The 15163-nt window shown below is 41.1% G+C and overlaps 1 protein-coding gene across 7 annotated transcripts in view; it reads right to left on the bottom strand.

Moving 5' to 3' along the window:
* Nucleotides 1–11: 11 nt before the first annotated feature.
* Nucleotides 12–15163, bottom strand: part of Msp300 (Muscle-specific protein 300 kDa) — a 134789-nt gene continuing 119637 nt past the window's right edge. For 6 of the 7 annotated variants that reach the window (XM_013320259.1, XM_013320286.1, XM_013320244.1 and 3 more), the window contains 11 exons: nt 8985–9209; nt 5953–8259; nt 5668–5862; nt 5206–5585; nt 4405–4443; nt 3646–3808; nt 3286–3517; nt 2685–2898; nt 2331–2472; nt 1343–1401; nt 12–967 (listed from right to left, as the gene is read on the bottom strand). In XM_013320259.1, the coding sequence (XP_013175713.1) occupies nt 739–967; nt 1343–1401; nt 2331–2472; nt 2685–2898; nt 3286–3517; nt 3646–3808; nt 4405–4443; nt 5206–5585; nt 5668–5862; nt 5953–8259; nt 8985–9209 (4185 nt within the window). In that variant the 3' untranslated portion in view covers nt 12–738. The remainder of the gene's footprint in view (nt 968–1342; nt 1402–2330; nt 2473–2684; nt 2899–3285; nt 3518–3645; nt 3809–4404; nt 4444–5205; nt 5586–5667; nt 5863–5952; nt 8260–8984; nt 9210–15163) is intronic. The other variant, XM_013320267.1, reaches the window with a different exon arrangement.

Raw genomic sequence — 15163 nt, 5'->3', positions numbered from 1 at the left:
AAACACATATAAATCAATGCAAGGCTTTATTATCTCGAGTTTATTGTAAACAAGTCCTTACTAACTAATAGTTAAGTAACAACGCGGATGCGAATAGAGAAAGCCGTCGTTATGATTTGTGCGGCGCCATGTTTTTAAATACAATGTTTATATCATAAATAATAATAAATATATATATCATTTTATAAATATGCGTGTGCAGATGGCGCGGGCGAGCGACGTCTCTTACTTTCCTATCAAATTCGTAACAAATATACAAAAACCTTGGTATTTACAGACATGCGGCCATCACGCCCGCCGCCATCTCTCTCTGGAATGTCACTGTCACCCGCCGTCACGTGCAGTCACGTGCTGTCACGTGCAGTCACGTGCAGTCACACACTGTCACGTGCGGCGCACACTTGTCGCTGACGTCACATCCGTACACTGTCACGGCGAGGGTTACAAGGGATGGATTACATGAGCCGTCTCAGATGTACTCGAGGTCCAAGAGGGTGTGGACCTCAGCGTGTGACGTCAGCGTTTCAAATCAAGGAATGTACAAAGAATACTAATACGTACATGTCTCATCTGATGTTATTATACAAAATTATTACAGGAAACATCCTGTTATAAGAAAATATTGCCATCTCTATCATTCTCTATGAAAAAGACAAGGATAGCAATATTATCCTATGCAAGTGTCACATTTGAATTGTTAAGTTAGAAAGTAATATTGGGGGTCGTAGTTGGTAGTGCTCAGAGCGGCGGAGGTCCGTCCGGGTACCTGAGCACGGGGTCGAGGGCGAGGGCGGGCCCGCAGGCGTGGGGTGAGTCGGGGGCGTGCGGGGCGAGGGCGGCGGCGCCCAGCAGCAGCAGCAGCAGCGCCTGGAAGGGCAGGGAGGCGCGCGCCACGCGGCACACGAAGCGCAGTCCGCGCTGCACCCGCCCCAGAGACTGCGCCTCGCTCTCCTCAGACACCGGCACCCTGCACACACACACACACACACACACACACACGTTACATTGTATACATACAGACAGAATAGAAATGAAACATGCATTTCAATAGATTAACAAGAGAAAAGAGTTAAGCATTAAGCATAAGGACGAAAGAGTCGTAAGAGAAAAGAAAGTCAAATTTATATTCAATTAAAACAAATTTCAAACAGTAGAAAACTGATTTTTTTATACAGTTGATAAAGTAATGAAGTTACATTAAAAACATTTAAATAGTTAAGAAAATAGTGAGATAGCAGAACAAAGTAGTGTGGTGAAATGCATGCACACAGTCAGTCGGTCAGTCAGTCAGTCAGTCAGTCAGTCAGTCAGTCAGTCAGTCGGTCAGTCGGGAGGTACTTACTGTGGGGCGGAGAGGGGCGGCAGGCCGAGGGACATCTGCTCCTCCTCCTCCTCCAATAGCTAAACGAGGAGAAAAATACGTCAAAATACGTGCGAAGCGACTACTGTGGTCACACATCTTTGCTATGACAACGTTATTTTCATTTTAATTAATTTAATGTGCTTTCAAATCAAATTTGTAAAATTATTTTTATTTCTGATACTAAAATCTCTATATAAAACATTGTCATCCCTGTTTGACAAAACAAAGATAAAAATATGTTTTAAATTAGGATTTTAGTCTCAGAAACCTAAGGTTAATCCAAAATTATGTTGACAATAGCATATTTTTGAATCTGGTCACTACATGATTATATCTAAATGTTTGTAAATATCTCACGATTTCATTAACAATATAAATTTATCTATTATTTTATGAATAATGATAAATATAAAGAACTACATTAATCTGTGTACGTCTACATGTCAACAAGCTTGTATTTGAGCCAAAAGTGATCTGTGGAAAGCGGTGCTCGTCTCACAAATGTTCATCTGCTCAATCATTTATCTTAGGCTAACATTTTTAAATGAGTAATTTCTAACCTATAATGTATTTGTGTTCGTATCTTTATAAAACTAGACAGATACTAAATGTGGGTTTCTAAAACCAAAATGTCTGTATAAAAAATAATCCTGTCTCTATTTTGTCAAAGATAATGACAGGGATGACGAAATGTTTTATACAGAGAATTTGGTCTCAGAAACCAACGATAACTTTAACACATATAATTGACACCTGGTACTTTTTTGTTTATTTGTAATTGCAGAATGTCATCATAACAGATTTGACAAAAAAAATGCTTCGTGACATATTCTGTGCGTCACAAAATAACTATATTCACTAAACCTACGCTGTGGTGTAGAATAGTTGTGTGTGGGCGTGGCTAGTGAGTTTGGGGCGCGGCCTGTGTGTGTGTGGGCGTGGCCTGTGTGTACGTGTATGTGTGTACCTGTGGGGCGAGTGCGGCGGCTGCGGCGGCGGCGAGGGGCGGGCCTGCTGCGGGGTGCCGGGCCAGCGCCGCGCCCAGCTTCAGCGCGTACACTGCAGACAGCTTGCGGAGAGACTGCAGCCGCAAGCGCAGCTCGCCCAGTCTGATAACAATATCCGATTTGAATTCACATATGTCTAAAAACCTACATAATTTTAATAAAATCAAATAGATAAGTGCTGTAAAGTTATCAATAAAAAGAGACATCCATGACCGAGTATTAATTATTGAGATTTTAAGTTACAGCAATGTCTAATGTGGTAATACAGATTTGCAGTGAAAACTGAGTATAGATGATTAGGCGACTAGTGTTACCTGCGGCAGACGTGCTGCGAGTCTGCGCCGTGCAGCAGGGCGGCGGCGTCCCGCAGCGCCTGCACGCGCGGCTCAGCTCGCGCCAGCTCGTCGCGCAGCTCGCTGAAGCGGCGGAAGTCTGCGCGCAGCTCCGCGGGGGCGCGCCGCAGTCGCAGCGGCTCGCGCGACCGCACGCACCCCTCCGCCTCCGACAGCTGGCCCACCAGCTCCTCCACTGTCACACCATGACAATACCACACCGTTACACTGTGTGCTCATATACAACTGTCGCATTTGTACAGATAAAATTCTCTCTGTTTATTCAACCTACTAATGTTTAAAATTTAATAACCAACACAATCCATCTCTTCCAAATCCTAGGGAGAGATGGATGGATTGCATGAAAGTTGACAAGATCAAAAATGGAGTTACGACTGAGCTGATGGAAAATAGATCAATGGTGCACAGTGGAACAAAGACAAGGAAACGATGACTTAGTATAGATTTAATATAGGAAACCTTTACTATGTGACTTGCTTAGCGCTAAAGTAAGCACTCTGAGTAAGACAGTAAAAAGATCAGTAAACGTTAAAAAAGGTGCAGGATTGTCATGTATACATACCGATGTCGTGGAACTGCTGGTTGTGCACGAGCGCGTGCTGCAGGCGAGTCTGCCAGGCGGCTGCGCGCGCGCACGCGGCATCCCAGCGCGCGTTGGCGGCGGCTAGGCGTGCGCGTGCTCGCTCCCCAGCAGCAGGCTCGCGCGCATGCTGCGCCACGTGCGCGCCCACCACATTCAGAGATACCACCAGCGCTTTGTGGGAGTCCAGGTCCAACAAGAACTCACGGTGGTCCTACGAGAACGAATAAACATAATATTTTAGCATAATATGACTTTAGCTCTGGTAAGATGTATTTCGAATAATTTCAGTAGTTCAATAGTCTCCAGGTCATATGACTTGTTACCGTGGTGCCATCTGACCTGTATAGCGTCTTCGAGAGCGTCGTAGTTGTGCGGTGGGTCGGTGCGCGCCTCGTCCGTGGCCTCTGCGAACTGCAGCCACTGTTCCAGTCGCCACAGATCGTTGTCCAGCTGCTTCCAGTTGCGGTCCGAACACAGCGGACACGTCAGCCGACCGGACTCGCTGCAGGTAACAATTCAGTTATCTTACCTTATTACGTTACCTCAGTTACATCCGCTAATACGTTTGGATACATATTTTAAATAGTTAAGTATAATGAATTTTAAGTTAGCCAATATATAGTAACTTATACAAGTTTGGCTTTTTGTAATAAATATTTAAACATGTAAAATGCAATACAAAATATAAATAGATATTATAATACTGTTTTTTTTCGCAATAAATTTCTAATACATTTTAATTAATATCATAATTATAAAAACCCACAAAAATTCCCACTAATTTGTGCAAACTACGACTAATTGTAAGTAATTAAATTTATAACACTACAGTGAAACAAATACCATGCACTACATTGAATTCAACATTCAGAAATATTTTAGGTTATATGTCAAAACTATCAATAAAAACTTGACAGATAACCTAAAAATGTTTGCACCAGAATAACATCAAAGTATACAATGCAATTTAACTTTGCCTTCCAAGCATTACAATATTTTAATTAAGTTTTATAAACATTTCTTTTTTTAACAAGGCTAAGGCAAATTATATTGCAGAAAAATAAGGAGATTAATATAAAATTAGAAAGCTGTACTCACTGTTCGCACGTGAGAGCGTATGACGCAGAGTGGGGCAACCTATGGGACCAGAAAAACGCATGTGTTTAATCTTAGGGCATGCCAGGTTAACAAGCTTGTTAAACACTCCTCTTCAGCTCGCAGCACAACTAACGTCTAACCTCACTCCGACAACGCTAACTGTCAAAATTTGACATTTCGAAACCGCCAAAATATAATTTATAGGTTAATTAACAACAATAATATATGTTGTTAAAACACTTATTTATATACAGATATTTATATAACCTCATTAGACCCGTTTATTTTTTAATCTATAATACAAAAATAGTCAATCTTAATAAAAAAAATCCATCGTAAGAAGCCCCTCCACCACAACTGAAAGTGCTCAAGTGCTACATTTTGTAGCAGATCACAGAAATGAAGAGATGTATTAAAATGTGACGTCATACTTGTATAGACAACTAAAATTGTTATGTCCGTCCAGTTTATAAAGTAAACTAATAATATATTAATTAATAAACAACATAATATTTGAATCATTTATCAATTTTAAGTTTAATAAAAAATCTCTAAAATTTAAGTCAGTTTTTTGAAGTCATTGCGAAAAGATTGTAAACACTAATTTATTTCAAATATTCCTGTTTAATATCTAAATGAGTCTGGTTTTTAACGTCAAAAGCGTAAAGCAAATAGATAAAAAAGTGCGTGTGTAAGATTAGGTGTGTGCGTCTGTGTAACATCTCTCCCTTGTGTGATCTGCGTGTACAATGCAAACGTAACCAACAACAAGCTCCCCCCCCCCCTCACACCCTCACTCACCTCAAGTTGTTGATCTGCAGCTCCCGCTTCTTCGCCTGCGTCAGCAAATCTTCGTATCTCAGAGACAAGGACTCCACTTCTTTGAGCATCGCCTCGTCTTCCGTCGCGTCGCACTCGGTGAGCAACAGTTCTGACAAATGTTTGGCCAACTCTAGCGTCTGTCCAGGCTTGGCACCGGCTTTGGCGATCTCCTTCGCCGCGGTGGCCATCTCCTCGCCGCCGGCGTCCTCCTTCAGCTCGTACTGCAGCGCTGTCCGCAGCGCCTCCAGGGCATCCGAGGTCTCCCTGACTGCGGCCGCCAGCTCCACGCTGTACGTCTCCTTGGAGGTGAGGGTGTCCACCTGCAGCGCCGCGTCCGTCTCCCACGTCAGCGTGTCCACCTGAAGTTGATAGAGCTGCTTAGTAACACGAGTAATGTGTGTAAATGTAAAATAAAAGTAAGTAACATAGCGAGATAGTGACCTGCACGGCGCTGTCCACATCTGCGCCGGCGAGCAGGGAGCTCCTGGCGAGGTGGAGTCTCGTGGTGACGTCCTGCAGCAGCGCGCGATACTCGGCGGCCAGCGCCGCGGAGCCCCCGGCGCCCGCCAGTGCGGCCTCCAGTCGGTCGGCCTCCGCCACCAGCGCCCTGCACTCGCCGATCTCTGCTTCAACACCCTGAAACGCAACATCGTTGTTAAGTCTCAAAATAATCCTTACAAACCTCGGAATAATTGTATATTGAATACAATGAAAATAAATACTTACGTCTAATTCCTTGAGAGTGGCGTCGCGGTCCGTGGGCGTGGGCGCGAGATGCAGCGCCCTGGTGAGCCGCACGTCGGCCTCGGCCAGGGCGACGACGGCGCTGCCGTGCGCGGCCACGAACTGTCGCTGCAGGTCGGTGCCGGCGGCGGCGATGCGCGCGCGCAGCTGCCGCCAGCGCCGTGCGGCCGCCCGCAGCCGCGCCGCGTGCTCGCCCGCCGCACCGCGCATCTCTACCCCGCGACTCGACTGGATCCGACTGTACGTGTCTTCCAGTCTCTTCACGTCCTCCTCGAGAGCGTCCAGGTCCTTTAGCGCGGCCTTCGACACGCTGTCATCGTCGACGTCGCCGCGCTGTTTCCTTATTTCGACTTTCTCCACTCTCCTCTCTATTCCGTCCAATTTTTTCTCCACCTTGGGCAGCAGCGAGTTCGCCAGCTCCGCGCACTTTCGGATCTCCTTGAGGGCGATCTTCCGCCGCTCGGACATCTCGCAAATGTTCTTCCACTTCTTGTCCACGATGTCGACTCCGGTCCGCAAGTTTCTTAGGTCGAAGTTACCCGAGAGGGCGTCGGGGTCGTTGAAGACTAGTTCACAGAGATTCAGGGTTTCGCCGACTTCGCCGCTCTCGTGTTCTATGCTCTTGTGTATTTCATCGCGATTTTGGAATTTCTCGTCGACGGCTCTCGTGGTGAGGCTCTCAAAGACGACCGTGGCGGTCAGCTCAGATTCTATCGAGTGTAATTTCAGTCTTATTTCTGTCAGACGCTGCTCCAGTTGACCGATAGTCTCCAGCAGCTCGTTTATTTTGGCGATCCTGCTGCGGCCCGTCTCCTGCAGTCTTTGCCACCGCTCCAGAACGTCCTTCAGTTGTTTGGAGATGTTTTTGCTGAACGATTTCTCGTCTTTCTTAGACAAGTCGACTAAGGTGGTGCCGGTTTCAGTGAGCCATTCGAATTCTCGTTCCTTTAGAGCCGTCTCGGTCTGAATGTCAGAGTTGATTTTCCTAATAAGATCCTGAGGGTCCAGAGCGTTAACTTCGGTGTTGGAGGTGTCAAGGCGGGATTCGAGGGCCGTCATCCACTCCGAGAATCTTGTTATCCTCGAGGTGAATATCGTGTAGATCTCCAGCCTCTCCTGCAGCCTGTGTATTATGATGGAGAGCTGATGCTCCAAGTCCGCCCGCTGCTGTCGCATCTGCCACACTTTTTGGTTGACGATGCGTATGTCCTGGGGACTGAGGCACTCCTTCAGTTGTTCCTGAATGACGCTCAGAGCTTCTATTTGGTTTTCAGTCTTATCTATTTTCTTTCTCGTTTCCGAATATTTCTCGATCGCTTTTTTGATCTGCGGCCGCGAGAGGCGATCGTCGTCAGAGTACGTCATGATTTCGTCCTGCGTCCTCGAGTAAAGTTTATGTAATTCCCCGGTCAAATTCTCGTACTCCCCGATCAGTCCCAGTATTCGAGTCAAGAAGTCACGCCACGTGTCAAGACTAGCCTGTAAGTTGTCAACTCGTTTTACTATTCCGGCGTACTCCATTCTCACCGAAGCTCCATACGTGTCATCCGTGAAGACTAGAACTCTCCTGAGGTACACCGACAATTTGTCCGCAAACTTCCTGCCTTCGGGTAATTTGTCGCTGAGATTTTGTATTTTCGACAGTATTTTGTTGACTCTCTTTATGTGGACGTATCTGAGCTGCAGCTTCTCTTTTTCTCTCTCGATTTCTTTCAGCCATCTCAGCAGCTCGGTGTATATTTCTCTGTAGTCATCCCAGGCAGCTATGCGAGTACAGACTTCGTCGTGTCGCTCCACTATCCGGGCCAGCGTCTCGTTGTGTAGGTTCGTCAACGTGTCGAACTTGTCTGCCAATTCTCTGTTCGTTGTCTCCTTATTCTCATTAATTAATACAGATCTCTGTGAGGCCAATAGATTTCTATGTACACGGCACAGACGGCGGTGTTCCGTCAAGTTCTCGTAGTCCGCAGGTACAGATCCGGAAAGGAACGATTGTAAGTCTAATAGATACTCGTGCCACAGTTTGAGCGCTGTGGCGGCGTCTCCCGACCTGACCAGTGCAGTGGACAGCCGGTGGTAGTGCAGGAAGGTGTCCCGGAACATGGCCTGCCATAGTTCCAGTATCCTGACTATAGAGTGCTCCTCGGAAACGTCCCGATCGATGTCGGGCAGCTCCGCTTTAGCGGGCGCGATGTCAGCTTCGCTTTTGCCGAGGGCGATTAAATTATCGCGCAAGGCAATCAATTTATCTTCTACTATTTCACTTTCCTCATTCACCGGAGCCAAATCCTACAAAAAATACGATATATTATAGAAAAATTTAAAAATAATTTAAGAAATGTTTGGGCATTTTTAGACTACAAAAAACTCTAAATAAACATCATTATTTGCTAAGTAATTCGTGGCCGCATTTGAATATCAAATAATCGACCGTTACTTATTGACGATTCATAAGTCTTGTGTCGTAGCGGTATTGTGTCGCTGCCAGGTGGACAAACAAACTTTACGTGTTGATTACTCCGATGATTTTAAATCGCTCGATTACAGATGTTTTTATTGGAAATCTGTTACGTTGACGAATCGTCTTTAGAATATAAATCTAAATAACGATTTGTTTACTGAATAAAAGAAATATTTTAATGATATGTAAATTATATTAAACGTTTTACATTATCTGTTTACGAAGTCCAGTTAAATTAACTTATAATATAAATAATATATAGCAGTGTGAACCATCTGACCTTCTTATCGTCTGTCAGTGACAACTGCAAACCAACTTTGCCACTAACTTAATCTGTCCACAAAGTAATAACATGGAATTAAGTGGTAACGTTTTTATAAAACAGAAAACAAACTTATACCATCGTTAGTCAAATTTTTCACTAGCACAGTTTGTCGTACGTCGTAATATACTTTGCATCAGTCGCAGCAGTCGCTCAACCAAGTAGCAATTGCGCGGCATTTTACTTAGTGGACAGAGGTCTTAAAGATAACAAAAATGTGTTTATTTTTACCTGTCTCATATTGCAGAATGTATCCTTAGCGTGATGTGCTTTAGCACGCGCGAGGTCCCGCGCTTCTCCGAGGTCCGCGAGGGCGCGCACAGCACCAGCCACCAGCTGTAGGCGGCGTGCCAGCGCGTCAGCGTCAGCCTGAAGCGCGCGCGAACCCGTCTCCGCCGCCACGCGAGCCGCCAGCGAGCGCAGCTCCGCCACGCGCGCCTCTTGCTCTAAACATGCCTAAATGACAAGGACAGACATTTGATTAGGTGTTAACTGAAGAAACTAGGATTAATGTAAATATGTAATGAGTTTACTGGTCTGGTGCTATTCCACGATTAAGACAAAACTTTGGGACAAATACGCGACTGTGACGTCATTGTTTACAATATGTACTTATACATTAAAATTGGTGTAAACGATACATTTTGTATAATAAGCTGTTCGTTCCCGTAACTAGAGGTACTAAAGATGGTATCTTTTACAAAAAAAAATTAAAAAATCGCTAAAGAGAAATGTGTTGCATAAAATTTAACTGGAAAACATTTACACGAGTTTAGAAAAGTGGAACGATGCTATACATAAATTGCCACAAATGATTAAACAATATAATTACTATAAAGTTATTCAGTTTATTTCCTAACGTTTTTTAGGTCGGACTGATTAAAACGAGTATTTATCGCACAACAATTGCACCGTTTTTTAAAAAAAACAAATACTTTATAATAATTGATTTTCATATTATATACCTATTTGGTCTTCGAGACAAATTTAAAACACAATAAAGCGCAAAAAATGGCGTATAAATTCATCAATGCACTTTCTCCCTTTCACAACAACTTTGGCAAAACGTGAAAGTTCATTTTAATGTCTGACGCAGCAACTTTTTTAAAGGGCATCACGTTTGAGGTTCATTTGTTTACTCTTTCCTCTCCATTCCTATGTAATAAAGCATCCTATTTTTTTATTCTAAATATAACATTTTTATGTACTTAACATCCGCCGAGTTATTTGCTCGGCAAATTGACCACGACATTAATTAAAATGCCACTTGCAAATAGTCAATAATATTAACCTTAATTAAAATTAAACCGTTATCATAAACTAATAGTTAAATGAACTGTTGAGTAAACAGTAAACAGGATATTATTAAAATAATAAATACTAAAGTATTATGTAAGAATAAGATCAAATATTATGTGAGCATTGTATATTTTATACTAGCTTTTGCCCGCGATTCCGTTCGCGTGGAATAAAAAATAATAATCAGTAAACTATCTCTTCTTCCAGACGTATGTTCTACATCTACGTCAAATTTCGGCACGATCCGTTCAACTGTTCTGGATGTACCTGCCAACAAACATCCTTCCATCTAAACATTCGCATTTATAATATTAGTAACATAAGATGTAATAGGTTAATGTAATCTATTAGCAACATCTTTGTGCATATTTTTTAATTCATTGTGTTAGGAAGAAAATCCGAAATGTGGCATTGTATTGACCCAACACTAGCCTTACTAAAATGTCGACGTTTATGTCCCCTCACTATTCATTATGACCCTGGACTTTGTAACGAAAGCGTGTCATTCGCACCAAGTGATTCTACCTAATCTTCTTATATATAAAATTCTCGTGTCACAATTTTCGTTCCCATACTCCTCCGAAACGGCTTGACCGATTCTTATGAAATTTTGTGAACATATTGAGTAGGTCTGAGAATCGGCCAACATCCATTTTTAATCCCGCGCGGACGGAGTCGCGGACGACAGCTAGTAGTTGCAATATGGATAGCGATTACCATCCGGATAGTTTTTTACTAGTTGTATATTGTCTAGATATCTTTGCGTAGGAATATCTGTAGAATGTATTCAGAGTGTAATATAAACGGTGTATTGACGTCAAAGCATTTCGTATGGATTATAAATAAACGTTATATTCGGAGCAGTTGCGATCCACAACGGTAAAGACATTAAACCTCTTGCACACAACGAAAACTGAAGCGAATACTATGTTATGAAAATTAAAAAGCTTTGCTTATAGCAAGCAACAAAATACGTTAGGTGTTAATAATGCACACTCTGCGGTTCATTTTCGTTTCGCTTCGGATCGCTCTAGCAGTGTGCTGCAGACCTAAAGCGTCGTGCGTAAGATGTGCCCGCTATTTACATCAATGTTGCAAGTGCTGGGAATCGATCCAAGTTTTAGATGATAATAAATATTGTATTAATTTATTGTATTCTACTGTGTGTATTTTCTTTATTTATTTATTTATAAGAGAAGGGGGAAAACGAGCGGCGGGAACACCGAGGTGATTATGACACCCATGGGCATCTGCAACACCAAAGAAACTGTAGATGCGTTGCCGGCCTTTATTGTATATATATATATTATTTATATTTTCGCTTTGATTTTATTATCACCGTGTGTTATTACAGTCACAATATGTCGCACGTAAATTGTTATGTTACTTATTATAATACTAATATTATAATTTCGTTTGCATGTATGGATGGATGGATATCTTAATCTTAAAAATTCATTAGAAATTGAAACGATGACTATTTAAGTGTATTCAAACACAGAGTGTGGTTAAGGATCTCTCTCTTACTCTGTGGGCTTATTTGTGCTATATAACATGACGTCATACAAGGAATTGGGTCAACGATGCTCTTCCGCTAAGCCTGGCTTAATATTAACACAATGTTTATAAAACCAATTAATGCCTGTTACTAAGCAAGTATATTTGCGTATACATAAACATAGATAATTGTAGTAACTTGAGCACGCAACTTTAACAATAGATTTAACGAAAACAGTTTACTTCGCTGAACCCAATTTCGCATCGTTTAGATGGATGCGATGTGGATGGATGGATGCGTGTTTAAAGACATCTCTAGAACAGCTGAACGGATCTCGATAAAATTTGGCATACGTATAGAACATAGTCTGAAAGAACACTTAGGCTACACAAATATTCTTTTTCATATATCCTCGCGGACGGAGTCGCGGGCGAGAGCTAGTTTATAAAATATAAACAAAGATAACGACATTGGAAATGGTGCTTAAATACAGACAGGTCACATTTAAGACCTAATAATTTAAATCCTAGATAACCTAAAAGATAATTCTTTTGTTAGTCAAAACTGTTGAAATCAATAATCTAGATAAAATGATCGATGGATTTGCAAAACGTCACGTCTGATCTGTGGCATGGCACAATTTAATAACTTCAATATTAAGTCGATTCTTATCGATTATCTTAAAAACGTGATAATATTAGTTTTGATTTTGGTCACGAGAATATATAATTTTTACTTTACTTACAAATTTAATCTTTAACGTTGACGTAACGTTAACTTACAACAGTTTTTTTTTAGGTTAGAGGTGACTAAAGTCAGCTGTCTTCGGTGTGGCCATCTGTTTAAAAATTCATTTTAGTCCGTGTCATAGCTAATTTTGCAGTTCGGAGCGATGTTAAAATGCAGCGCACGCGCAAACTTTATTAAAAACTCCGATGACGTGATCGTTGTTTGCGGTACGGCACTAACGTATCTGTTTCTGTCTGGGATCATGAACTTTTTGTCGAGATACACTAGTACTAACTCATATCTATTGTCACTAAACGGTCTACTGTTCTTTAAATTACAATTGGAATAAAATTCTGATACGTTCAAAATAAGCACCGAATTCCTGCTTTAAAATTGTTTTATTTTTATACTTATCCAGGATCTTTATGTACATTTTTTCATAGTAAATCTACACTAACATATAATGTCCACTTAACGACTGTTTTCGGCAGTCAGTGACAATTTTGTAAATAAATTTAAAAGCCTTTCTAGTCGGAACCCTTACAAAATGTATGTAAGCGATATATATCACGTGCAGATATCAAACTAATGTAATTTGCGAACAGCAATCCCGTGTAGCTATCGATCCAGGGGCTGGCCCAAAGGCAAGGGCGCGCCCGGTCACGCCCGCGCCTGCCGCAATTAAGAGAATCCTAATGCAGAGTATTAGTAGCATAGACACGCCAACACGTTTAAATAAAATGTTTAAATTACTTTGCAATATTTAGATATTTTTAATTACATGTTGTTTTGATTAATAAATAAATTTTGTAAGTTAAAAATAGTGAATAAAATATAGGTATTAAATAGTAATTATTTTATTTACCAAATGGATCGACATAATTCGATAATACTAAAGATTAGGTAGTTGGGATAGATTGGCTACAAAGCTAGAGGAAGACCAAAGAAAGTAGAGAGAATAGAAGATAGAAGGATTGGGTGAAAGAAGGATTGTGTGAGGGTGAATTCAGATAGGATTACAGATAGAGATGTATGGAGGAGTAGTATAGATTGCGCCGACCCTCCGTAAGGATAAGGGTAGGTTGATGAGGCATGTAACAAAAATATAAATTCTAAGATGATACAGAAATTAAACAAATAAAATGACAAGCTGTAAAAAGCGTCTATATTCTACAGATACGGACAATCGATTTGGTTTTGTTAGTAAGTGACTGGGAGTAAATTTTGATGATTCATTTCAAGTTCAAATGTAAGTAGGTATATTACATTTAAATGTTATGCGTCTGGCGACACTTCAGTGTGACAAATATGTACAAATTTAGACGTATACACTCTGGGGAGGGTAACTCATTCTCGGCGCCATTTATCCAGACTTTGATGGCGGCTCTTTTTAATATATTATATTTCAAATGATAAAAAATGCTTTACAGGCAATTCAATTATAATTTCTTATTTCATCCGAGTATAATAATATATAAGCCTGGACTAAAAGGTCTAGAATTGGACCTAGAAGTTTAGAAGTGGATAATAAGTGAAACTTAAACCAAGTTGAAGTAAACAAGGCAATGAACGAATGAACTTAGTACAAAAAAACTAAAACTAGCCATATACCGTACAAGTGGATTATATGGCATGAATAAGATTAGCCTTATGGTGTACTAGTTTTTTTAATTTACCGAAAGGAAGCAGAAGAACAACCACATATCACGACATTGTTACTGCATAATTCAAATAACGGATTTATTTTCTAAATACCCTTTAAATTAAATTACAAATAAAATAATTAAGTTGATTTTTCCGTACTACGGCACCACCGGCGGGGAAGCAGCGCGGGGGTCCCTTCCAGACCTCACACGCCGCCCCGCGCGCCCTCACACCGCGACCTTCAGTTGGTCTTCAGCACTCCGCGCGCCGACACATCAATCATATTTGTCTATTTTGTACAACATCTTCCATTCTTATTACAATCATCAGCAACCAACCAGCCTTTCATTACAACATACAGTCCACTCGCTCAACATATGGTCCTTCGAGCCGGATCATACACGGTATATTTTAAGTGTATTAAAAACTTCTTCTTGCAAATCCTCTTTAGTCGTAAAAAGTTAATTTAATTTAGCACCGCAACTTCAGGTATAAAAATACTTATATTTAACTTGTTTCGTATTGATTCTTGATTCATGTTTCGGGGTGAACCACCTACAATAACTGCAGAATGTGTCAGTAAATGTGAGTAGGTATTTATGTACGAGTAAGTTCAATGTAACTTTATCACTTTACTTATATCATCCGCTCGCTAAGTCTGGTCGAAACAAAGTTGCAATAAGTTATCACTTAGAATAATAAGACTCATAACATTTGTGGATAATATTGGACCAAAGATTAACAAATTCATGGGTCAATAATAGCCAATCGCCTAACATAACCTTTTTTATTCATTTGCGTCATAAAATACGAGTTTTTTTTAATAAGCAAACGGATAGTAAAATACTAAGTATTGATTAATTTGTTCATATTTTATGCATTCTGTTTAAGACATTAATTTATTGGCGCGTCTTAACGTTCTTTACTATACACAATAGTAAAAGACCTTGGAAAGTTAGAGGCGCGTTAATTGTAGACGAAATTCTACGCGAACATTTGTTGGTGTTAATAGGCGTTGTTTGCTGGCATTGTTTTAAGATTTCATCAAACATTTGACTGTTATGGAAGGTTTGTAAAGATACGTCTAATATCTTAAGGGATTTTAGTTTGCTTTGTATACATATAATACGTAGCGATGCGTCCATCATCCGCCTCGCCTGCATAGAAAGACAAAGTAAATCCGTTTAATCCGTGCGTGCGGTGCGTCCGATGCGGACGAATAAACGCATACCTTAATACA

Source organism: Papilio xuthus, unplaced genomic scaffold, assembly GCF_000836235.2.
Source record: "Papilio xuthus unplaced genomic scaffold, Pxut_1.1 DF828952.1, whole genome shotgun sequence".
NCBI lineage: Eukaryota > Metazoa > Arthropoda > Insecta > Lepidoptera > Papilionidae > Papilio > Papilio xuthus.
Note: the sequence above shows the minus strand (reverse complement) of the source record. Positions and strands in the feature narration are given on the sequence as shown.